This window comes from Gopherus evgoodei, chromosome 1, assembly GCF_007399415.2.
Source record: "Gopherus evgoodei ecotype Sinaloan lineage chromosome 1, rGopEvg1_v1.p, whole genome shotgun sequence".
NCBI classification, from domain to species: Eukaryota; Metazoa; Chordata; order Testudines; family Testudinidae; genus Gopherus; species Gopherus evgoodei.
This window is the reverse complement of record NC_044322.1, coordinates 152,022,925-152,049,198: the sequence shown is the minus strand read 5'-3', so window position 1 is coordinate 152,049,198 and position 26,274 is coordinate 152,022,925. Positions and strand designations below refer to the sequence as shown.

The following is a 26,274-nucleotide window of genomic DNA, read 5'->3' as shown; positions in this document are numbered from 1 at the left end:
ATCAATATCTCATCCTTCCAGTTGCTTTGTCCAGGCCCTCTCAACCTTTTCAATCTGTTGCTCTTACCTTTGTAATTTTTTTCAATGCCCTTTTCATCCCTGAACCATATGGATCTTTCTTTTTTTTATTCTGTTCACTTTCACTGCTACACACTTTACCAAATTGATGCCAGACGATTCCAGGGTGCTGATTGTTACAATTAAAAAGATATTATGCATTTGCACAAGTCTAAGGTGGTTGTTTTCTAATATTTGAATCCTGGAACAACTTTTTAACCTAAAAAAATTTGCATTGATTTTCCTGACTTGATTTCACTGATTAAATGCATCTGAACTGACACTGTAAACCATATCATAGCTGTGTAACTAACTAATCTAAAATCAACTAATGGCAGTATATATAGGATAAACCTTAACTTTTTTGATTCTTTCTCTTCTCTGAATTGAGAGAAGCTGCGATGGGCTGTTATCTGCTTGATTTGTTTCTGGTTTAGAGCTGTGTGAAGAGCTCTTCAAAATAAAAATCCAAGTTTAGGTTTTAATCACTTTACTGTAGTTTTTGAAACCTAAAATTAGCTTTGTTGGGATAGCACAGCTGAAATGCCAGCTTGAATATAATGCATGCCCAGAATGTTAATATATTTCTATCATATTGTTCTCCTAGCATACCAGCAACATCCATATGTAACAGAGCTAACTTTATAGGCCACTCCCTCTATATAGCTGCATTAAAAGTGTTCCTTTTCCTTTACTGATAGTTTAAGTAAACCTGGGGTATACATACCATGATAGCTAGTTTACCAGGCTTGGGTTCACATTAGAGCTGGGCTAAGCCAGTTGAGAAACGGTTAAATTAATATATAGCACATCTGCTTCTCTAAATATATCATCTGCCAGAATTCAGGCTGTTGTGTCTCAGCTCCTTAGTGTGAGACTGGCAATATTCCTTCAACCTGTTGAAGATTTTTGGCTCCTAGAGGCAGTGATGGAGCATGACACCCTAATGGATGTTGCATGTCATGTGTTCAATATAACTGCTGGCTTTGGAACCTTCCAGTCAGTTTCTTCTGTGATTGCAAAGATCCTCTCCAAAGAGCTGCTCTGGGTACTCTCCCAAATTGCAACAAAATCTTTTTAATGGTAATTCCTGCCTTCTTGTCAGAGGCTGAGAATGGTGTTCACAGATTTATAAGTGAAACAGAGCTGTTTTATATTTAAGTCAGCAATATCTAAGTAAATTTTTATTTCATCATCATCACTTCCAGGCAGTGCAATCTGATTCTACACCTGAGTTACCTCAGCTATTAAAAGTTATGATTTATTCTAAACTTGGCAGGAAGGAATTTTTTTATTTGCCATTTCCTCCACCCTCATGAAGATATTTTGGCTTACGATGTGGGGATGAAGGGAGGTAGTTTACTAATTTCAAAGGAAATAGACTATATTCATTCTGGGTAGTGGAATTACACTAGGGATGAACTTGACCCAATATGTTTAATAAAGCATTTATCTTTTAGGAATAGGAAATCAGGAACTTCTATACTGGATTAGACCAGTGGTCTATCTAATCTATTATGCTGTCTCTGAGAGTAGCCTGTATGAGGTACACAATTGTGAAGTAACCTGACACACGGGATTTTCTCTCTAACTTTTGTTAGAATAATGGAAATTATGCCTTGGATTGGAAAGGAGATTTATATACCTTATTAAAGTGAAAACAAAAATCATTTTTTATATTCTAATTTATGTAACTATGAATGTTCTTCACATCTATATAAAGATCTAATCCTTTTTTTAATCCTACTAAATTCTTGGCCCCAATGATTATCTGTGACATTGGGTTCCACAGGTTAATTATGTCTTGTGCAAAAAAACCTTTCCTTTAATAAGCTTTAATTTTCTTTTTCTTTTCAGTTTAATTGAATGTCCCATTGCTTATAAAGCATAAATAAGGGCACTCAATGTGCCTTCTTTCTATATTGTGTGTAACTCCCAAGTCCCCTTTTATTTGTCTCCTCTCTAAACAGACCCAATCTTTTCAATTTCACTTTATAGAAAATATTTCCATGTGTTTGTCACCCCATTCCCCACTCTTTCTGTTATATCTTTATTCAGATAGAATGTCCAGAACTAACCACAGTACTCCAGATCATGGTGTAGGAGTGATTTATATTGCAGTGTGATATTTTCATTCTTCATTTTCTATTCCATACCTTGTACATCTTTTACAGTATTTTTTTTGTCCATCACTTCACATTAAGCAGTACTCATTGAGCTGTCCACAGTGAGGCCCATGTCTTTTTCGTGAGTGATTATTGTACATTTAAAACCCCATAATGTATATGTACAAATAACTCAAGCAGTTCCTTGCAATCATTATGAGATAATTATTGCATTTATTGACAGTGAATTTCATCTGTCATCATGCTACCTATTCATCTAGCTTTGTTAGGTACTTAAGAAGTTCATGACAGTCTTCTCCAGTCTTGACGAATGTAAATAATTTTTTAGTCATCTGCAAATGTTGCCACTTTGCTATTCATCTGCTTTTCTAGTTAACTAATAAATATATTAAACAGTACAGTTTCTAATACAAAAATAGAAAGCATCCTGATGTTAAAATTTTGTCATGTGGAAAGTTGATCATTCATTCCTACTCTTTCTTTTTTTACCTCAATACTACTGAGTTGCATTAATAGGCTCAGGGAGGGACTTTGTAAAGGTTTTTCAAAAATACAGATAAATTATTTCATCTGCTTCTTTTTTATATCCACTTATTTTGTTGACTTACGCAAAGAATTTTCCTTTTTGGAAGCAATGGTGATTTGTTTCTTTCTCTCATCTCATGTTAATCTAGGTGTTTTATAATTCTGTTTTTAATTATTTTTTAACCATTTAGACATTGCTGAGGTATTGAAGTCTGTAGCTGCGAGTTTCACCCCACTACCTTTTTTTTTTTTTGAAAAAAAAATTGGTACAACTATTGACCTCAAGTCCCATTTTCATGAAACAATGTATAATTTTGTTAACTCATTCTTAAGTTCCTTCAGAACTCTTGGACCATCCAGTCCTTTTGCTATTTAATTTCTCATTTTGTCTGAGGATCTTCTCAATGTACACCTTGATCATTATCAGTGCTCAATCTTACTACTTGCAAAGTATAGGTCTGGGGTAGGTATCTCTCATAACATCCTATGTAATGAAGACTGATGCAAATAAATCTTTTATCTGCAATGTCTTTATCCTCCTTAATTGCTCTTTTGACTTTCTGTTCTCTTAGTCTCCATGCTGTTGATGTATTTTATACATTTCATATTTGTTTTTATATGTGTATCTCTGGTCTTTAAAATTCTTTTTGACGTTTAGTGTCACAGTGTTAGTTTTTTATGTGGTTCTTCTGTTATCCCTTATATATCAGTTATCTGTATTCTTCCTCTGGACTTCTTGCCACTATATTCACTTGTCCTTCTTTACATTAATCTTTTAGACCATTGGATCTAATTCTTCCAAGAGATCAGTGATTAGAATAGATAAAATCTGAGCATAAAGGGAGAAAAATAAAGAAAAAGTTGGACATCATTTCTTCCACTAGTATACAACCAGACCAACAGAAAAATGAGAAAGAAGCGAGCTTCAGTAAGATGTACAATGTGGAGGCTGCTTTTTTTTTTTTTCCTAATATCAATGTTTTTCTTTTCCCTACAGCTTAATGAGTGGATATTTCATCTCTCTGGGGTTGGCCTTATCCCTCAGCCAATGGAACCAGCTAGCATAAGTACTTGTATTGGTCGTCATTCTTCCATCATCATATCCTTCAAAAATCCTACCACTGAACATGTACTGGTAGATGTGCTGTTAACAGGTACAGACTCTTGCTTTAATAATTTCTCTTTGATCGCATTAAAAATGTCTGTGGTATAGAGAAATGGTTACTAGTCTGGAAATTGCATGATATGATACAATAGAAATATACATGGTAAGGAACAGTTACTTGGTACATCCATGCCTGTGCTTTGGTAATGTGCGCGCGCACACACACACACACACACACACCCCTTGATCTCAGGCTAAATCAAGCCGGTACAGATTTTGTAATACTGAAGGCTCCATAGACCTCTTGCTTGGAGCCTGAATTACATTTTAATATGGCTAAATGTAAGTGTATGCATCTAGGAACAAAGAATGTAGGGCATATTTACAGAATGGGGACCTGTATCCTGGGAAAAATGTTTGGGGGTTTTGATGGATAATCAGCTGAACGTGAGCTCCTAGTGTGAAGGTGTGGGCCAAAATAGCTAATATGATCCTAGAATGTGTAAACAGGGGAATCTTGAGTAGGTGTAGAAAGGTTATTTTATTTCTGTATTTGGCACTGGTGTGACCACTTCTGAAATACTGTGTCCAATTCTGGTGCCCACAGTTCAAGAAGGATGTTGATAAATTGGAGCGGGTTCAGAGAAGAGCCAGGAGAATGGTTAAAGGATTAGAATGATAGACTCCAAGAGCTCAGTTTATTTAGATTAGCCAATAGAAGCTTTAGGGATGGCTTGATCACAGACTGTAATTATATACACGGGGAACAAATATTTAATCATGGACTCTTCAGTCTCACAGAGAAAAGTATAACATGATCCAATGGCTGGAAGTTGAAGCTAGACAATTCAGATTGTAAATAAGATGTACGTTTTAACAGTGAGGGTAATAAACCATTGAAAAAGTTTACCAAGAGTCATGGTGGATTAAGAACATAAATCTGCCATACTGAATCAGACCAAAGATCCATCTAGCCCAGTATCCTGTCTTCTGACAGTGGCCAATGCCAGGTGCCCCAGAAGGAATGAACTGAACAGGTAGTCATTAAATGATCCATGCCCTGTCGCCCCTTACCAGCTTCTGGCAAACAGATGCTAGAGACATCATCCCTGCTCATCCTGAATAGCCATTCATGGACCTATCCTCCATGAACCTATCTAGTTCTTTTTTGAAGATTATCCATCAGTCACAATTTTTAGATCAAGATTGGATGTTTTTTTCTAAAAGATATGCTCTAGGCATTATTTTGGGCATGTTTATGGCCTGTATTATACAGACAGTCAGACTAGATGATCACAGTGACCCCTTTTGGCCTTGAAATCCATGAATTCAGCCATAATACTGTCCAGGCAAGAACGGTGTTGGAGATTTATTGCGATTAGTCATTAACTATCTCATCTTGAAATTTAGTGTTCACATAAATGACATTTTAAAGTATTTGATGGCTCAAGTCATTTAGCAAATGGAAGTTTTAAAAACAGGTTGTAGCTAACTCAATAAATAGGAGAGTAATGCAAACTAAATCTCTGTGATGGCTGGTTTCTTGTCATAATGATAGCAGACATCTGACCCTTTCAGTTTCAGATGTGAAATTCAGATTAATCACCTACAAATAAATCATTTGGAGATCAGAGAAAACAAAATAGCTGTTTTTAATACACCCCGCAGTGGAACCTCTCAACATATGAGCACTGAAAAGCAAATTGGGATGGGACAAATAGAGACCTTGAAAAAAACCCATAATTTGCATACAAGAGCTAGATTTGAAATCTTTATTTTGGCTAAAGCCGAATTCTTCAATGTTAGTTTTGTATACTATTTCTCAGCTTCTTAAAGTATGTCTTCTGGTTTTGTGACCATACTGAACAATGTCGGGGTATATGCAAGCAACACATGTGTGACAGGGTGTAGATACCCCACCCTAGCAATAATGTAATAATAGTAACTTGCAAGGGGAGGAAGGCATTAGCCTCCCTGGAAGGGAGGAAAAAACCTGACCTACCTTATGAGCTGTGGGTCCTGGAGGGAGCAGCTGACAGCTGGACCTCATTAGGTCTTCATTGGACCCAGGTGGGTGCCCTAACCACCAGTCTAACAGAGTGGTATTCTGTCTTTCTGCTGGGTCTAGTCTGTTTGCTCCAATCACTCATTATTTATCTGCAGTGGAACAGCTTAAACAGGAGAGATTGAGGGAGCCCCACATCAGAATAGCCCAGAGCCCAGTGGTTAGAGTACACTCCTAAGAGAAGGGAGAACCCTGTTCAAATCATTTGTCCCCCTTAGGCAGAGTGGGGAATTGAACCAGGGTCTCCCACATCCCAGGTGAGCAATCTAAGCACTGGGCTAAAAGTTAGAAGGTCACTACTTCCTGCTTTGGCTGTTTTATGCAGAGCAAGGCAGGTGTCTAAGTCACTCTCACAAGAAACTACTTAGGTGCCTAAGCTGCTTGACTTCAGGAGATGGGTTTCCATTTGTGGATAGCTTACAGAGAGAGATGCTTCCTTGCAGCCTGGACATTGGCACTTCTCTCCATGAGAGTGGCTGGGTTTAGGACACACCGTTGGCATCTCCCACTGGCTATTTTAAGTGGCTCCCCACCTAGTATTTCTGGCTGTTGTGATCCCATTCTTAGGTGCTTGTCTCACCCCAGTCATTGCATAAGAGTCTAGGTGTTTAACTCAGGTTTTGTGGATTGCAGCATGGTTCCTTTTGTTGTTTTTTCTAGGTGCCTAAAAGTTAGGTGCCATAACGTTCAGCAATTACAATTCCTAAGTGCCTTAACTCCTAGAAGAAATGAACTCTAGCCAGACCTTGCTCCAAAAGGACCTCAACCATTAGGGACTAAGGTCCAGGACCAAACTATAATAGTGGGGTAATTTCCCCCTTCTCTAATCTGCAGATCTCCCCTCTACATTCCTACTAATCTCCTCCCAAACCCACTGTCCAACTCCTACCCCACTTCAGGCTCACATTCGCCCTCAGTCTCTTGATTCCCTCCTCACACACCCACATCCATACCCACCCTACCTCCACTTCCTTTCCCCACAGGGAGCTTTCAGCCAAATGTGTTCTAACCTATCCCTATTCTTCAGAATTTTGTCTTCAATCCTTCCCACCCCATGATCTGGCTGGAATCTTCCCATTTTATAGCAGGGCTCTTCAATTCCATTAGCACCTTCCATCTGGGTAAAAACTGTGCAGTGTCTGGCAAAAAGAACCATTTTGTCTTGGTTGAGTGTTTTTCATTCTGAACCTCAAAGCACTTTGACTCAGTTGAACAAAGTTTCCAGTCACTGAAGTGTATCCATTCACTACTGAGGTGAAATGCAGCTCCATTTTTGAGACATCACCAGTGTTCTCTCTAATTTTTCCCACCCATGTGCAGAATGAATTTGTTATGTGTACCAATATGGAGGTGATGTGTGATGCATGACCTTCATATTGGTGCACATAACAAAATTCATATGGTGGGGCTGGGGCTGAGAGGTTCGGAATGTGGGAGGGAGCTCAGTTTGGGGGTGAAGGCTCTGAGATGGGGCCGGGAATAAGGGGTTTGCGGTGCAGGATGGTGCTCCGGCAGGGAGAGAGGACTCCCCCCAGGAGCACCTGGTCTGAGGGAAGAGGTACCTGTCTCCACTGTGGCACTTCTAGGGCTGGGGCTGCAGGATAGGCACCCCTTCTCCAGCACTGGCAGGTCCAGCCGAGGCTGGGTTTGAGCTGGGGGAGGGGCACTGCAGCAGGTCTGGGCTTGGCGACCACAGCTGGTTCTGGGCTGGGCTGCCCTGGCCGGGTCAGGGCCATCCCGCCCTGGCTGGGTCAGAGCTGCGCCATCGCGGCTGAGTCTGGTCTGGGCCACCCAGGTTTGGACTGGGCTGCCTGAGTTTGGGCCAGGCCGGACACCTGGGGTTTGGTTTGGGCTGGGCCACGCCAGCCGTGGCTGGGTCCAGGCCGGACCACTTGTGTCTGGTCCAGGCTGCACTGGCCGTGGCTGGGTTCCAGCCAGGCTGCTTGGGTTCTGGCCGAAGCTGGGATCAAGCCGGGTAGGGGTGCCCTGGCTGCAGGCAGTCCAAGCCGCAAGATGGGCGCCCCGGCCATGGCAAGTTGGGGGCTGAGGGAGGGGCGTCCCTCCCCAGCCAGTCCCTGAGCAGGTTCCCTAAGCGCTAAATAGGCTTCTACATGGCCCCACAGCTTACAGGGAATGTAAGACAGCACACCATCTGAATACTTCCTTTCTTTGCTTTTTTTCCCCCTTTTCACTTGGAAGTTAAAGCCTGAGGACTAGGTCATCAACTTATGATGAAACCAGATGAAACCCTGGGACTTCATTTCACATGTATGCTCCAAACTACTTAGAAGCATTATGTACATTGAGCCAATTTCCTAGAGAAACGCTTTTAAAACTTTATCATGCTGTAGACATGTGCTTGGGAACTGTACAGCGTAATCTCATAAAGTTCACTCCCATCCCTCATTGTGGAGAGGAATATGCAACAGCCTTTGCCCCTGAGCTATGATTCCCACATACTTCACTCCAACTCACTGGTTTAGATAAAGCAAAAATAAGTTTATTAACTACAAAAGATAGATTTTAAGTGATTATAAGTGATAGCAAACAAATCCAAGCAGATCACCTAGCAAATAAACAAAAAAACACAAACTAAGCTTGGTATACAAAATAGATTGGATATGAATTAGCAGATTCTCACCCTAAGAGATTATACAAGCAGGCTGCAGATTCTTAGGGGGCAAGGTGCACTCACTTATAGCTTGGAATCCCCATGTGTTTCATTTAAAGGCTAGAAATCCCTTTAGCCTGGGTCCAGCACTTCCCCCAGTTCAGTCTTTGTTCCTCAGTCGTTTCCAGGAGTCTTCTTGTGTGGTGAGTGAAGAACATGAGATGTTGTCACTACCAGCCTTGTATAGCTTTTGCATATAGTGAGAACTCTTTGTTTCAAAGCTTTGGTTTATAGACCTGTCTATGAAAAAATAATGACATCCCAAGATGGAGTCCAGAATCATGTGGTCTGATCACATGTCCTTGCAGCCATTACTCACAGATTATTTGGAGTGTTCTTAGGGAGGCTCATCACCAGGTGGGAGATAAGCTTCTCCTAAGGCCTATTGTTTTATCCTAATGGCCCATTGCTCTGGATAGGCCCTTCCCCACCCACCATCTAGCCTGAAAGCATCTTGTCTTGGGCATGTTTACCAGGTTTAACTACATTTGGAATACAGATACATAGTCAATATTCATAACTTCAGATACAAAAATGATATATGCATACAAATAGGATAATCATATTCAGCAAATTATAACTTTTCCAGTGACACCTCACACGACTTATCTTGCATAAAATATATCAAAATTATGTCATAATGTCATATCACTATGAAGAATATGGGGTGTAGCGCCACACTCTTCCTTCTCTTATTGTTGCAGTGGCCCAAGGCTTGCTCTTTCTCCTTTATAGCTGTCTCCCTCAGGCATTCAGGCTCTTCATTGACCCCCAGGGTGCCTGAAGAAGCACTTGTAAAGAAGGACCACAGCCAATCTACATGATCAGCTAGTGATTTGTGAATTACAGGCAGTATGCTGGCCACAGTTTGAAAATCCTACTTCTTGAGGTAGAGGATATATGTGGCAACCATGATACTAGGTGTTTCTATTTCACTTCATAGAATACATCATGTTTTACACTGCTGTAAAATGCAGGTCACTATTTCTTCTGATATGCAGAGCAACAGAACAATTATAAGAAGCAAGCTGCAAGTCTTGTTAAGCATATAGTGCCAAATGGCATAATTAATACTGCTAGAGCACCAAGCTATTATTTGTAGAATGCTAATCTATTACACTCTTCACAAAACTAATATGAGAACAAGCATTCGTCTCCACAATACGGTCCCATCAGAAATCATTTACATAGCTTAAAATAGATACTAAAGACTACTGAACTGTGACATTCTGACATACTTGAGATGTGCCTTGAGTTCACAAAAACTTTCCTTGTTTGAATAGGATGCAATCTTTTTTACTATAGAGCATTAACTTATTCCAAAGATGTTCTCAGTGAAACCTGGTGTATAAGTCAACTGTCCTAGAAAAACTCTAATCTTGACTTTTGCACCTTAAACTCAGTTTTTGCTCTCCATTTTTCCTTGGATTACTTACACATTAGTGGACCTGAAATAATGAACTAACATTCCTGTAGTCTTTTACAGTAGAACTGTAAGGCTTTTTCTTTGAGCAGATTAACACTATAGAGCCCATCATACAAAGTAAAACAATGTAAACAAATCTAAAATCTTGAATTTGCAAAACCTGGTTAATTTCCTCAATGAATTACCACTGGAAATTAAAAAAAAAAGTCACAGTATAATAACTGAGCTATGTATCCAAGCCTTCTTCAGAACAGCGTTGTGCAGGCTCTGGCTTACTTTTTGCAGAAACAATAACAACTCCTTTTGTTCTTTTTGGTAAAAAGTAGCATTCTTTCTTCTGTATGCAATCCTACTTCCAATATATTTTCAAAGGAAGTCATTTCTAGCTGCATAAGCAGTGTTATGACTATAAAACTTCAGTTTTTAATAATTTAGTAATTACGGCCCAGATCCTCAAAGGTAACTAGGTGCTTACTTCAACTGAAATCAATAGAAGCTAGATGTCTAAATATCTTTGAAGTGTTGGGCATACATGTTCAGTAAAATATAATTTTCAGTATGGTGTATAAATGTATATGAACTGTAATATTGCTAAAATGTATTTGTCACAGGTCCCTTTAAGGATAGTGGGTCCAGTTCTTCTATGACAGAACAACTGGACCTGATTAGTAGGGCAGGGCAGCATCTGGGAGAGTTCTAAATTGAGGTCCAAGAAACAGAGCCAAAGATAGGGGCTGGAGAAGGCTGAAGGATCAGGGAGCAAAAGAAGGGTTTGTCTTCTGACCTATCCTGACTAAAGAATAGATGGCCGCAGGAGAATGTTGGATCCTCTTCTGGGGAGAAAAGTACTCCACATAGGAGTTCCTGCTGAAAGAGCAGGAATCACTCCAGCTAGAACGGACTGCTGTGAAAGCAAGTTAGGACAGAAGAAAGGCCCCAGGATTGGCAGAAGACACCAGAGGTGAATATGAGTTGTGTGGATGGACTATATTTTGGGACTTTGAAGACTGTTTGAATTAGGATGAAATATTTCCCTATGCTGTATATGGGACACTTGGTAAAATTATTCATATTCAAGTGAGTTCAACAGCAATCAATCAGAGCTATGCAGTATAAACATTCAAATTAACATCAAGTTGACCGTATAATAGAAATACTGCATAAGTAGGATTCTTTTTATTTACCTTATTATCTTTAAGGCTTTAGGGTTCACACAGGGAGAGGTCTCTCTCTCTCTCTCTCTCCCCCAGCCCCCATACACCTCTCTTACACGGGGGTGTGACTGACCGACCTGACCCTCCCTGCCCAGCGCTCTCCACCCTCCATTTCTGGCTGGGCCCCTGGGACAGACCCGTCTCCTGGTACCTGGCTCCACATCTTCCTGAGGCAACACATGGGAGGGGCATGCAGGGTCACATGCTCCCCTCTCCAGATTTCTGCCAGGGTTCACATCAGAATGTGGCCGCAGCAGCCTTTCAGTACTGTGTGGGACGGAATGGTTCGGAGTGGCTTCCAGTGGCACAGGAGGTGGGGTGGGGATGACTTGGCCCATGTCTTTGCAGAGCTCATCTCTTCACCCCTTCTTCCCCACCCTGCACCCTTGTGGCTGTAAACAGCTTGTCCCTTCCTGCCTGCATAGTGTCTAAAGGCTGCTAAGGCCTCCAGGCTGCTGCTGGCCACCAAGTCACCTCTTCTCCCCTGGTTACAGTGCGTACAGGAAGTGGTTAAGCCCTAAGGATGCAGTGTACATGAGGGCCCAGGGAACCTGACTGCAGGAGCTTCAGTGCACCCAGCCAGAGAGGTGGCTCAGCAGGGGAGGGTCCCCAGGGGAAGGAAGAACCCTCTCACTCCCTGAGGTCAGGGCATGTACATGCTGGAAATTGCTTCCCCCCCCACGCCACTCCAGAGCTTAGCTGAGGGGTGGAATGGTTTCCCTGTGCCAGCTCAGAGTGGGGCTTTGGCACATGCAGTGCTTTGCTCCTTCTGGCCAGTGTCCCAGGTCAGAGGGTCTTGGGCTTTTCTGGGGTGCTAGCCCAGCCAGGGCAGTGGGGGAAAGGAAGCTGACCAAACTGCTGGTGAGCTGAGCACTCCAACTCGGGGCTGATTCTCCACACAGTGCAAGGGGGGGACTTGCCCCACCGAAGGTTATATGCAGGGGTGGCTCCAGGCCCCAGCGCACCAAGCATGTGCTTGGCGCAGCAAGCCGCAGGGGGCGCTCTGCTGGCGCCATGAGGGCGGCAGGCAGGCTACCTATGGCGGCTTGCCTGCGGAGGGTCCGCTGGTCCCGCGTCTTCGGACACTCCGCAGGCAAACTGCTGGAGGCAGCCTGCCTGCCGTGCTTGAGGAGGCAAAATCCCTAGAGCTTCCCCTGGCTATATGGAGGAGCAACAGGGTGGGGAGGGGTGAAGGGACAAAGTACCCCCACATCCTCTGCAGTGGAGACCAATGCAAAGAATAAATTTAGCTTCTCTGAAATGGCCTTGTCTTTCTTGAGTGCTCCTTTGTCGTCTGGTGGCCTTACTGCCTGTTTGACTGGCTTCCTGTATCTGATGCACTTAAAAATGTTCTTACTGTTAGTGTTTGTGTCTTTAGCAAGTTGTTTCTCAAATTCTTTCTTGGCCTGCCTTATTATACTTTTATACATAACATGCTAGAGCTTGTGCTCCTTCCTGTTATTCTTACTATGATTTGACTTCCAAGTTTTAATGGATGTCTTTTGCCTCTGCCAGTCTCCATTATTCTGCTGTTTAGCCATGGTGGCTCTCTTTTGTTCCTCTTATTGTATTTTCTGATATCAGGTATACATTTAGTCTGAGCTTCTATTAGGGTGTTTTTAAATAGTCCCAGTGCTGCTTGCAGGCACTTAATCCTTGTGACAGCTCCTTTTAATTTTCATCTAACGAGCATCCTCATTTTTGTATAGTTCCCCTTTTAGAAGTTAAATGTTATCCTAGCTGTTCCAGGAAGCAGCCATTTTATGGTGTCTAGAAATTTTATCTCTGCATCATGCCCTAAGGTGACATTTACCCAGTTAATATGAGGAGAGTTGAAGTCACCCATTATTATTGCGCTTTCTGCTTTTGTAGCCTCTCCAACCTCCCTTAGTCTTTCACAATCACTGTCACCATCCTGGTTCAGGTGGTTGGTGGGATGTTCCAACTGCTCTACTCTTTGTATTCAAGCATGGAAATTATGCCCATAAAGATTCTATGGTGCAGTTTATTTCATTTGAGATTTTTACCTTTTTTGACTCTATGCTTCCTTTAGCACATAATGCCACTCCCCTGCCGCACAACCTACTTTAACTACTATATATTTTATACCCTGGTATTACTGTGTCCCATTGATTATCCTCATTCCACCAAGTTTCTGTGATGCCTATTATATCAATATCCTCATTTAATGCTAGGCACTCTAGTTCATCTGTCTTAGTATTTAGTATAAATACCATTGCCATAGCAACAAAAGTTTCCATAAAGACCTTAGTCTAAAATGACATTAGGCTTGCTAGTCAGCTTTTTGTTCCCTGGTTAGCCTGACTCTTCTGAGGTTCCTGTTTTTTATCTGTCTTCTTGAGTCTCAGGTGACATTTAGTGATTTGCTACACCTGTGCATGGAGTAGGAGTCTGTTAATCTATTTCATTTATAGGGAGAGATCACATTGTCACAGCAGGTGAATTTAATCCCATCCTCCCCCTCCCCCCCCAAATCCCCTTAATACTGTAATGTTAACCTTTTTTCTTCATTTAAGTATTATACTCATGATGAAGCTGAATTGTTTTATTATTCAGAATTACTTTAAGATAATGAAAATTAAAACATTAAAAATAGAAAGATATTTATCTTCTAATTCAAAATATTTCTTTACTCATAATGGTCCTGATCCTGCAAACACTTAAGAATTTTTAATTTTACTCAGGTGAGTAGTTCCATTGACTTCATTGTGTCTACTTATGTGAGTGTATTTACACACACATAAGTGTTTTCAAGACTGAGACCAATATTGTCGTATACTGAATACGCAGTGTGGTACCAAATTCAGCACTCAGAAATGCACATGCAACTAACTTTTGATTTCTGTGGGAGCTGTTCATGCATACCTGAAGATAGAACTCAGTCAATGGTATACTGAACATTAGGGTCACTTGGTATAGATGCAACATATGTAAGTGCAGAGAGAATGGTACTTCAGAACTATTTGAAGTATGGTCATAGGCTCTGAGATCCAAACTTAAATGCAGAATCAGGTATCTTTTAATTTGCTAATTTCAGGTAGTGTGTGCACTTGTAACTAAAGTATCTTCCTTAAACAGAGAGTAGAGGCTTTAGTCTCAACAGATTTTCTAAATTTCTCTTTAAATAGTTTTTATTCTCAAATATATTTTTTTCAAACTTCTCACAAAAGATTTAGAGAGTGTGCAGTGGTGTAACTAGGTTGTTGATGATGATCATATCACTGACTGTGGTGATACGTACACCAGTCTTAGAACTGTAAAAGAAAGTTGACCACAAACATAACACAAAAATGCAAATGCACACTAAATATTTTTACTAACACAGAATACAGTGCTTCATGGTGAATAAGCTGCTCCTTTACTTGTCACAAAAGCTTTGATGGGCCCAGGCAAAAATAATAAATCACTAATCAGAGCCTACCACTATCCTGTACTGTCTTCTGTTTTTGGAGGCCCCTGAAATCTCTTCTGAGCTCTGAGTGTATAGAGACATCCTTTTAGGCAGTCAACTGGTCAAGGAATGGCATGCCAGGACCGCTCCGCTACTAACTGCAGCCACGCTAACATTAAAAAAGTAGATGTAGCCCTCATAGGCAAGTTCCTGCACACAAAGGTCCAGATTCTGAGCAGTAGCAAAGCAATACTCTTTACAGCTAAGGAAAAGAGGAAGCACATAATTCTGTGCCCATCTAATCTCCTGGTGCAATTTAAGTGCTTATGTTGTGCTGGCAGCCTATGACCCCAACACTCAAGTGCTGATGGGTGTTGCCAGGCCATAGAGATAGTGTAGTCACACCTCTTTCCCTTGGCTGTGTCCCCTAGACTAGCTGAAGGAAGAGAGGTGACACATGAGCTGATATAGTGATGCTCTCTCATTCCAGGGTAGGATTTACTGGAACTTAGTGTGTGAGTAAGGATATGTGCACACACCCTAATAAGTGTTTGCATGCATGTGCCCATAGTCAACATGTAGCGAAACTACCCCATACTCTTAATTTTTCATTGCAGTTCAAGTGAGGTAGTTCCCCCATCCATTTTTATTGCTCTTCTATGAATGCCATCCCATTTTTCTGTATTGTTCTGATATCAAAGTGCCAAGAACTGAGCACTATTCCAGTATAGTCACTGACTTCCCTATCCCATGATGTGATCGGTCTATATTTTATTTTAATCGGATTTAAAGTGCAGTGCCTATCCTGGCTGTTGGAACTCCTATGACAATGAAGGTATACAATTAGAAAAATACAAATGAATCAGAAATGCCCATACAAAACTGCCATAGTATTCACCATTAGTAATAATCCTGTCTCTGGGGTTAGTTAAATACAAATATTTTAGATGCAAAGTCTGGGTTTGAGAGGGAGCATTGTTTTGGGTTTGGGTTTTTTTGGTACACAGGCAAATTTATGCATTAAAATGAATGGTCTCTTTGGCTTTTAGTAGCATATCAAGTAATAAAACCACCTGAATGATCACTGACTTAAGCCTTATTATTGTAGCCCTGAGAGTGATGGCCACTAGTTCCAGTGATTCTTTAAACCTTTTATTTTCTTGAACAATATTAATCCTAAGGATAGAAATGACTGTGCTATCTGACAATCAAAAACAAATAGATCTACCCAGGTCTGTAAATAAATCTGTCTTATTGAAAAGGAATTAATTGTAGTTTACAGTAGTAGGCTTAGTCATGTAAGAGCACATATTTTTAACACCCTGAAACCTTTCAGGTAATATATTAGCTTTAAAGTATATTACTGGAATTCATACCCTTAGTGGACATACTCCTGCATTGGCCTCACCAATCTCGTTGCCAAGGAGATTTGGAGAACAATATTGGGGTAGAACTCAACTACATGGGAAACTGACAGAAAGTATTCAGAGTAGCAGTGGTGTTAGTCTGTATCTGCAAAAAGAACAGGAGTACTTGTGGCACTTTAGAGACTAACAAATTTGAGCATAAGCTTTCGTGGGATACAGCCCCATTTCATTGGATGCATGTAGTGGAAAATACAGTAGGAAGATATAGATATACACAGAGAACGTGAAACAATGGGTGTTGCCATACCCACTATAAGGAGAGTGATCAGTTAAAGTGAGCTATTATCAGCAGGAGAGAAAAGCAACTGTTTGTAATGGTAATGAAAATGGCCCATTTCCAGCAATTAACAAGGAGATGTAAGGAACTGGGGCGGGGGGGGGGGGGAATAAGCATGGGGAAATAGTTTTACTTTGTGTAATGGCAGAGGGAAATGGAATCACCAGAAACATAACATAACTTCAAATTTCTGTGTGGCTTAGTGTTGTGGCACGACATACTGTTTGAAATAAATGTTGTAAGCAAGAGACTCCAAGGTGTTGACCTTGATATATCTGGAGCAATGGAACAACTGGACAAAGCAAAGTCGTACCTACAGTCTTACTGCTCAGGTGAGGGATGTCAAAACGTTCTGAAGTTTTGGTAGAGGAAGTTGGCAGAGGAACTTCACACTGAAGCTATTTTCCGACTCATTCAAGAATACAGAGTTACCAAAGAAGAAGACATTTTTATTATGAGGCACGGGATAATCCCATAAGAGACCCCAAACAACAATTCAAAGTTGAATTCTTTAACCAGGTGCTAGATTGTGCAATACAGTCAGTTGAAGAACATTTCATGCAGCTCAAGGAACACAGCAGTATATTTGGGATGTTGTATGATATTCCAAAACTCCTCACTGAAGAAGACCTACACCAGCAATGCAAGGCACTGGAGACTGGAGACTGGAGACACATGGTGATATGCGCAATATTGATGCGAGTGATTTAGGTGATGAACTGAAAGCCCTTTCAAGATGCATTTGAGCAGGATCAACTCCAAAGGCTATTCTGGAATATATATGCACAAATAAGATGACCACCCTCTTTCCAAATGCTTTTGTTGCTCTGCGCATACTTCTAACACTTCCTGTAACAGTTGCCAGTGGAGAACACAGCTCCTCCAAGCTGAAATTAATAAAAACACATCTACATTCCACAATGACACAGAAGAAGCTGGTTGGCCTTGCAACCACCTCAATAGAGCATGAACTGGCCCAGACTGTGGACCTTCAGCAGGAAGCAGTTCAAATCTTTGCAACCAAGAAAGCACGGAAAGCACCACTTTGATTATTCAAACAGATAAAAATGCCAGTGTCTACTATTCAGACAAGAAAAGTTACATTTGCTGTTCAGGCATTTGAAAGTTAAGTGTTACTTAAAATTTTTGAACAAGGCATTTTAAGTTGTTAGTTCTCCTTTATTGTGGTAGGTAGCTGTGACGGTACCTCCCATAAGGCTTTATGGAAATATGCTTAGAATGCTTTTTATGTTACATATGCCATATAACATATCTCTGTAAAGGTTATGATCCACTGAATGTATTAATTCTATTTATATGCATTTATCATTTCTGTATTGGAAGTTATTAATGTTGCCTGTGTACTGGCTTGATTTCTAAATGACCTTAGTAGGGCATTTGATCAGTTCCTGGAGAAAGGAATGTTGAAATTAAGTACCTAGTCAAGAAACACTTAAAGGACAATGGATCTTGGAATGCTCCAATCCACATAAGAAGTATACTTGAAGACGTTCAAGATAGCATGTAAACAATGGATGCTACCTGTAAAAACTGAGAGTCATGCATGGACATGTGACTTGCCCAGGTGACTCCTAAACTCCCTCTTGGGGCTGGACTTTGCATAGGAGTGAGGAGGGGGTCTCTACCCACAAGAGAAAGTCTATTTAAACCCCTGGTAGACCTCTCCATTTTGTCTTCAGTTGGCTAAAGAGTGAGCCTCTACAGCCCCCGGGATACTTAAAAGAAACTGGAACAAAGAGCAGTGACTGCAAGGTGTGTGAGTTATTGCTGGACCCAGACTAAAAGGAGATTAGTCTGTAAAAGGGAGCATTCTGGAACTGGTGAGGATCTTATCTGTACTCAGTTTGATTAGACATAGATTTGCGTGTTTTGTTTTATTTTGCTCCGTTACTTACTTCGTTCTGTCCGTTACTACTTTGAACCACTTAAATCCTACTTTCTATATTTAATAAAATCACTTTTTATGTATTAATTAACTCGGAGTATGTATTAATACCGGGAGGAGCAAACAACTGTGCATATCTTTCTATCAGTGTTATAGAGGGTGAACAATTTATGAGTTTACCCTGTATAAGCTTTATAGAGAGTAAAACGGATTTATTTGTGTTTAGACCCCATTGGGAGTTGGGCACCTGAGTGTTAAAGACAGAAACACTTCTATTAGCTGCTTTCAGGTAAACCTGCAGCTTTGGGACAAATAATTCAGACCCTAGGTCTTTGTTGGAGCAAACAGGAGTGTCTGGCTCAGCAAGACAGGGTGCTGGCAGGGAAAGCAGAAGCAAAGGTAGTCTTGGCACATCAGGTGGCAAGTCCCAGGGGGTTTCTGTGATCCAACCCATCACAGCAGCAGAGCAATACCATGAGAGGAGTAGAACAGGAAGAAGGCAGAATTGAGACCTTTCAAATTGAGACCAAGCGAGGAGGCATGGGAGCGTCACTTGAGCTCCCTGCCTCAGGTGCCAAAATGTTGTGGGCCAGCCCTGTGTCTATACATAACAAGGGCCTGATTGCACAAATTTTATTCATATAAATGCTTCCATTAAGGCTTTGTCTGTACTAGGTGATATGAGCCATTGGTGGCCTGTTGCTGTTGTAGCTACAGACCAGTGGAAAACCTCTAGCATAGACAAACTTAGCTGCCATTTGCATTGAATCATCTGTTTCACGCTAGGTAAACTGCACCAGTGCAAATAGTAATATCAGTACCAGACCACCACTGGCTGAAATCCCCAGTGTAGACAATGCCTAAGTGCTCACCAGTGTAAGGCTTGTATGATCTGCCCCCAAATACTGGCAACTGACATCAATATTTTTATTGTAACTAAAACATATAATATTATGAATGCAGGTTCATGGGTAAAATATTTCCAAGTTTCAGGAAAAAATTAACTACAGTAGAACTTTAGAGTTATGAACACAAGAGTTACGAACTAACCAGTCAACCACACACCTCATTTGGAACTGGAAGTACAGAATCAGGCAGCAGCGGGGGCGGGCGGGGGGGGGGGAGAGAGGGAGGAAAGAAAATACACTACAGTAATGTTAAATGTAAAATACTAAAAAATAAAGGGAAAGCAGTATTTTTCTTCTGCATAGTAAAGTTTTAAAGCTGTATTAAGTTGTAAACTTTTGAAAGATCATAATGTTTTGTTCAGAGTTTCAAACATTTCAGAGTTACAAACTAACTCCATTCCCAAGTTGTTTGTATCTCAGAGGTTCTACTGCAGTGTTTACAAGCATTCTACCCAAATGACTAAAGATCTGTGCTCAAATAAAAGATTCAAGTCTCAGTGCTAGCTAATAATCATCTGAGGATGGTAATTGGTTCATCTTTGGGATCTAGCATTATCTATTTGTATATTTATCTTAAGCAAAACTGATCTCCTATACCAATATTTGAGATGGCATTTAGCTAGGGCTTGTTCACAGTGACATTAAAATAGTTGGCTTATACTGTGGATTATTAAAGTTAACAGTATTTTCAAGATAGAATTGTACACACAGTACCTCAATCATCTAATTTCCATGCAGAAACTTTGCTTGTTTTAGACATGTTTTCAGACTGCTTTCTTATTACTTACATGCCCCCTTTATTCATTTATTTAACTGAACTAAACACTGAACTCATAGAGGAAATCTGACGTAAAGAATTGTTTCTTTACAAAAAAAATATCACTTCACTTCACCTCTTGACTTCTTTTCCTGTTTACACGGGTGTGGACGTGACTACAATTCTTTGCCACTCTTTTCTGGTCCATGGGCCAGGTCTTGGAGGTCCAGTCCTTTTCTCTTAAAACTTCTCTTGACAGAGTCTCTCTATTGTAACCGTAGTCTTGCACATCCTTTCTTTCTGTCCTCTTTTTCCCATGCTTTCTTTGCTGGTTGTTTTTCTCCCATTCTTATTACATGTCCAACCTACCTCAAATGTGCACATTCCAACTTATCTATCACTATTATATTTCTTACAATAAAAATATATTGGAAATAAATAGCACAGCATATTTGTACACCAGCATTGGCCTAAATTAACACAGATATAAAGAAATTCACGATTTTTTCAGATCAACTTAGAGAATGGTTAATCAATTTAAAATGAAAGTGCTAAGATTAGTTGCATTGTTTTTGGCATAATTGCGACCATCATGTTCACCACTAATAAGTGTGGGTATGATAAGATACACACATTGCTATGTATCCGAAGAAGTGAACTTATGTTGAAATAAATTTGTTAGTCTCTAAGGTGCGACACAAGTACTCCTGTTCCTTTTGCACATTTCTAGGACATCGTGAGGTATCATGATTAATTTCACATGGATAATGAAGGCACATTCCTGTTAATTTTGTTCTTTAGAGAGAGCATTTGTCTATATATATGTAGTTAATAGTCTCACTTCTCAGTACAATAGAGGTGCTGTAAAATGTATTTGGCTGATTTAAACTGTGTTTCTTTCCTACAAGTTTGGAAAATCAACTCATCCACATGCAAATGCATGGACACACTCTCAAAAGCTAGGTCTCCTTCCCTCAAGTAATCCTCACTACACTCACTTAGTCAGTCTTATTTAAATTACTGAAATTGGACATCTTTGCCACATGCTGCAGTGACCTTCCTTCATGTCAGTTTTTCTTGGATCTCTTTCTGAATGGCTGTCAGTTTCTCTCTCCCACTCTTAATCTGAGTATTTAGAATTAGTTTTGAAAACTCAGTAATATAGTATTGTCCACAAAAACAGTATATTTACACTTAAAAAAAAAAGAAAAATTCAATAGCTAATAAAATGTATTCCTGTCCTGTCCCCCCCGATCTCTTTGCTTGTATCATGTTTCCCTGTTCCTCACCCTTTATCTATTTTGTGACTCTGCAAACTTAGCTTTTTGAGGTGGGAACTGCTTCTTCCTCTGTGTTTGCACATTGGCTAGCACATTTTGGGTCATATGGTAATATAAAAAAAATAAAATTAATTCAGATTGTAGAGTAAGTCACATAGTTTTTCAGTTTTTAATTAAGTGATAATAGTGCTCAGTCTTGGCTTCTGATTCCACAGTGACCACATCAAACTCCAGAGTAACCTTCAAGGTAACTTAAGACAGTGGCTGTATAACATCGTCTTGTCCTTGTTACGTCATTTCATCATTCTCAATTTCTGTGTCCACACACGTCACATTCACTTAACACAATCAATCCATTTGGCTCAGGTTCTTAGAATTAACTCCCCCCCCCGGGTTTTCCTGATACTTCCTTTTAAGTATCACCTCTGTTAGGTAGGTACCAATCTGCTGATGCTATGTTTTCCTGCAGAGGCTCAGACCTCAGGCACATAATTAGACATACAAGTCTTCAGTGCATGCCTCAGAAATAGTTTTAACAATAACAACACCTAGCTCTTATATAGCACTCTTCATCTGTAGCTCCCAAAAATACATTACAAAGGAGGTAAGCATCATTATCCACATTAGGAAACTGAGGCACAGAGCAGGGAAGTGATTTGTCTAAGGTCACTCAGCAGGCCAGTAGCAGAGCTGGGATGAGAATGCAGGTCCCCTGAATCCCAGTCCAGTTCTAGACATTAGGATGGCTAGTAAGAATTAGCATTCTCATCCCAGCTCTGCTACTGGCCTGCTGAGTGATCTTAGACAAATCACGTCCCCGCTCTGTGCCTCAGTTTCCTAATGTGGATAATGATGCTTTTGCTTACAATATGATCGTTGATTTATCCAAAATACCCTCTCTCTCAGTAATTTAGCTACCTAAATCAGATCACCAAAGGCTTTCCTAGTCAGGTGGGTTGATTCTATTGGTTACATATCTGTAAATTGTCCAGTTACCCTGCCTGGATATAAATGTTTTCAGATTAAATGTAAATAGAAATATGTCAATGCATCTGAAAATACTAACAATGATTTAAATATACAGGATCTTTATGGACTAGTAACTGATCAGAGCCTGTATAATTGATCCAATTACTTCTGGTCACAGCAACAACATCTTCTCATTATCTAACGTCTGCAGCATCTCTTCCTCATGTTGCAGTTTTGCTACCTCCAACTCACTTGCTGTTGTCATGGCTTACATATTTTACACTATCAGCTGTTTTGTTTTTTTTGTCCACCTACTTGCCTTGGTCTTCAAATATTTATATCCAGAATATGGTAGCATACAATAAGGAGTGTGATATTGTGAGTCAGATGAGTAGTAGATTAATGTTTGGATCATAGACAATTTCTTTTGTGCGTTGAGTACTTTTCTAAGTGAGAAGATTTTCACTTTTAACCTTTGATTTAAAAAAAAAAAAAGGTAACGTATCTTCTTCTAAATGCAGCGTTGTTGTAGCCATGTTGGTCACAGAATATTAGAGAGACAAGATGGGTGAGGTAATATCTTCAATTGGACCAACTTCTGTAGTTGGTCCAATAAAAAAATATTACCTCATCTACCTCGTCTCTCTTATTGTAAAGATATTTAACAGGATTTCCTTGTTTAAATCTGCAGTTACATTAAGCATATTAAGGAAAGTGATTAAAACACTGGGAGACCCTTCAAAAATGTCATCCCCTGTTTCAAAGTACACTTTGAAGAACAATCATTTGTGAAGCTGTTTCATTAGAGAAATTATCTGATCACATTTCAAATTCCAGTGAATTTCACTCCTTGAATGTGACAATGAAGTGTAAGAATTTTTTTCTCTCTTTTTTCCCCATTAGATCAGGAACAAACCATATGTCCTCTCAGTGCATCTGTCCTGCGTCACTCCAGCAGTAAGGAGTTTGCTTTCTATCTTCCACTGAAGCAGACACAAGGTATGTGGCTTCCTGTTTATATGCTGTGTGGTTCTGCAAGGTGTCATCTTTTATAGACCTTGAAATATATAGGAAGTTACATTGTGTATATAAACATAACTTTAAGTTTGAGAAGTTTGCACTATGATATATTGAGTTTGACTTCATTGGGATGAGGAATTTGTCCTAAATCAGAGAGCCAGTGACCAACACCTTATACTTCATAGGACAGAATTACACCCCTCCCCGAAACTAGGGCTTGCCAATTGTGCAGTGCTGTATGTACTAGAAATAGACATTCCTTCCTTATCCTGTAATAATGGTATTATACCATGAAGCATGACATTTGATTATCCCATTTTAGGAAGGAAGGCAACAAATGTTGTTATTGATATGTAAAAGAAACAAGGGGTCACTGCATTTTTTTCTAGAATGTGGTTAACTAACCAAAAAAATGAGTGTAAGACCCCTTGCAAAATAGTGTCATGTTGTTTACGTGAAGCAAGTGCCTTTAATGGAGGACGATAAATTCATTTAAGGTAAACCAAGCAATCCTATGTTTGGGCCAAATGGGCAAGGTTACATTTTAAGTCTGTGAAGATTAGTAATAGCATTATATAAAGATATGTGACCTAGTAGGTGGAAAAAGCATCTAGCTGGTAAATCTCCTATTAAAATGTAAACTGAAGAGATTTAAAAAAAAAATTAAAAACAAAAGAAACAAAAACTCACCCCAAACAACAGGTTTAGATTCCCAAATTAGTAATATAATATGTGTGTGGAATAAATACAGATCTGTATATCTGAAAAGCAGTTCCTTCTTCACATACGTGAAAAGTTGTTAGTTTATTGTATTTCTCTTACATCAACACATGGTTTCCTTAATACAGCGTAAGGGAGAAGAAGAAGAAGAAATTTCAATGAAAAAGGCCCTTTTTAGACAGGGCTGGCCTTAGAGGAGGGCCACCCAGGTGACTGCCCAAGCATGCCATGGTCAAGGGGGCAGCATGTGGCAGTGCAGAGGTGCACACTGCTGGTGTAGTCAGAAGCTTTTCCTGGCTGGCAGAAGAGTGCCACATTGGGGGGCACCCAGATTTCTCTCTGCTTCCTCCTGTCAGAGGAAAAAGGGGAGGGGGAGTGGTGACGCACAGATACTGCTTCCCCCCACCCCAAAGTTCCTCCGCTTCTCCCTAAGGGCTGTGAGGGGGGAAGTGAGGAGCAACACTAAGTGCTCTGTTCATCCAGGTGACTTTCCCCACCAGGGCTGCTGCTCTCCTGTCCTTCCCTTATGCAGCCCAGGTGGGGAAAGTCACCTGGATGCAGGCAGCCCTGACATCACTCCTTGCCCTCCCTCCATATGACCTCCTAGGGGTGCGCAGAAGAGCAGTATTCAAGGGAGGGAATGAGCAGCAATGACAGCTGCTCTGAATCAAGGTCAGGAGGGGGAGTGTAGGGTTTGGCGCAAAGAAGGCACAGCAGGGCCGGCGCTTCCATTAGGCGACACTAGGCGGTCGCCTAGGGCGCCAGGATTCGGGGGGCTGCATTTTATGCGCTCACCACAGGGCGCACAGAAGCTTCTGGTTCCGCTCCCGTTGTGCCGCCGAAGAAGGACCTTCTGCTGACATACCGCAGAAAACAGCGGCAGGCAATTGAGCAGCTCAATGACTGCTGCTGTCGCCTGTGGCATTTCGGCGGAGGGTCCTTCGGTGGCGCGACAGGAGTGGAACCGGAAGCTCCCGCGCGCCCCGTGGGGAGTGCACAAAATGCTGCCCCCCGAATTCTGTCTAGGGTGCCAGAAACTCTGGCACCGCTCCAGAGGCACAGTGTAGGGGTTGGGGCAAAGGGGAGGTGGGGAGCTCACAGGGGCAATGGCGGGCACCTATGGGGGCCAGGGGTGCCAAAATATAAGTTTGCCCAGGGTGCTATTTTCCCTTAAGACTGGCCCTGATTTTGATAAATTATTATTTAAAGGGATCAGTTAAGGAGAAAGCAGGAGAAAAGAATTTCCGGAAGTAAAATAATTTAACAATTGAAAGTTCCCCTTATTTTAGTTCATGTAACACTAAAGAAAGCAAGAAATAACCTTTACAATCATTCAGTTGTATTTAAGCATGTGTCTTCCTTCATCCCTTCTTTTTCCCAAGGCACTTTGTCCATTGAAAGCTATTGTTTTCTATATTTTCCTACAGTGTTTGATATTTTCAACTATTTCAGAGAAATCTGGAAACCAGAACTTAAGAGTTGCCAGGAAATAACTGAAATATTTACTTTTAAGTCTTTATGTGCAGTTTTAATTTATACTTATGCCTTCTAACTGATATAGGACTGAAAGTAATTTATTACCTTTACTACTTTTGTAAATTTTACAAACATTTATATGTGAGTTGTACATTAATAGCAACTGTTTCCTGAAGCTATACAGCTATACAGAGCAATCTTGTGGTTAGTTCAGGATGAATTCATAATTGAGGAGATTTCAGTAATAATTGCAAGTCTTTCATAACATGATACTGTCATCTTTTGCTCCAATGTTAATATAAAAACAATCATCTATCCCTTATCCCAGAAATGATGGAAAGATTTCTGTATTTATTCAAGCCATTTAAGTACTTTTTTTAAAACAGGGTCTTTGTGTAGGTCACATTGTAAATTATGCTTTTCAATTTCAGGTTGTACAAGGCATTTTATTAGATTATGAATCTTAAACCTTTGCTCTGAGTGGTGTTTCATACAGTTGTATATGCGTGTGTGTCTATCTCTATCATTATATAACCATACACATTCACATAAATACTGTATATCAGAGGTGGGCAAACTTTTTGGCCCGAGGTCCATATCTGGGTGGAGAAATTGTATGCAGGGCCATGAATATAGGACTGGGGCAAGAAGTCAGGGGGCAGAAGAGGTGCGGGATGCAGGAGGGGGCTCAGGAAAGGGGGTGCAGGGTGCGGCAGGGGACTCAGGCAGGGGGTTGAGGTGCAGGAAGGGTGTGGCAGGGGGTTAGGGCATCTCGGGGCAGAGAGGAGAGGTTCGGGGTGCGGGCTCTGGCCCTGCGCCACTTACCTTGAGCAGCTCTGGGGTGGCAGCAGTGCACAGTTGGGCTAAGGCAGGCATCCTGCCTGCCCTGACCCCATGCCACTCCTGGACGTGGTGAGTATATCAAGCAGTGGC

The 26,274-nt window shown here is 40.8% G+C and overlaps 1 protein-coding gene across 1 annotated transcript in view; it reads left to right on the top strand.

The window, feature by feature from the left end:
• The window catches only part of CFAP47 (cilia and flagella associated protein 47), a 681,124-nt gene that overhangs the window by 537,741 nt on the left and 117,109 nt on the right, over nt 1–26,274 (top strand). The window contains 2 exon segments of the mRNA XM_030575652.1: nt 3,706–3,862; nt 23,029–23,124. Coding sequence (XP_030431512.1) covers nt 3,706–3,862; nt 23,029–23,124 — 253 coding nt within the window.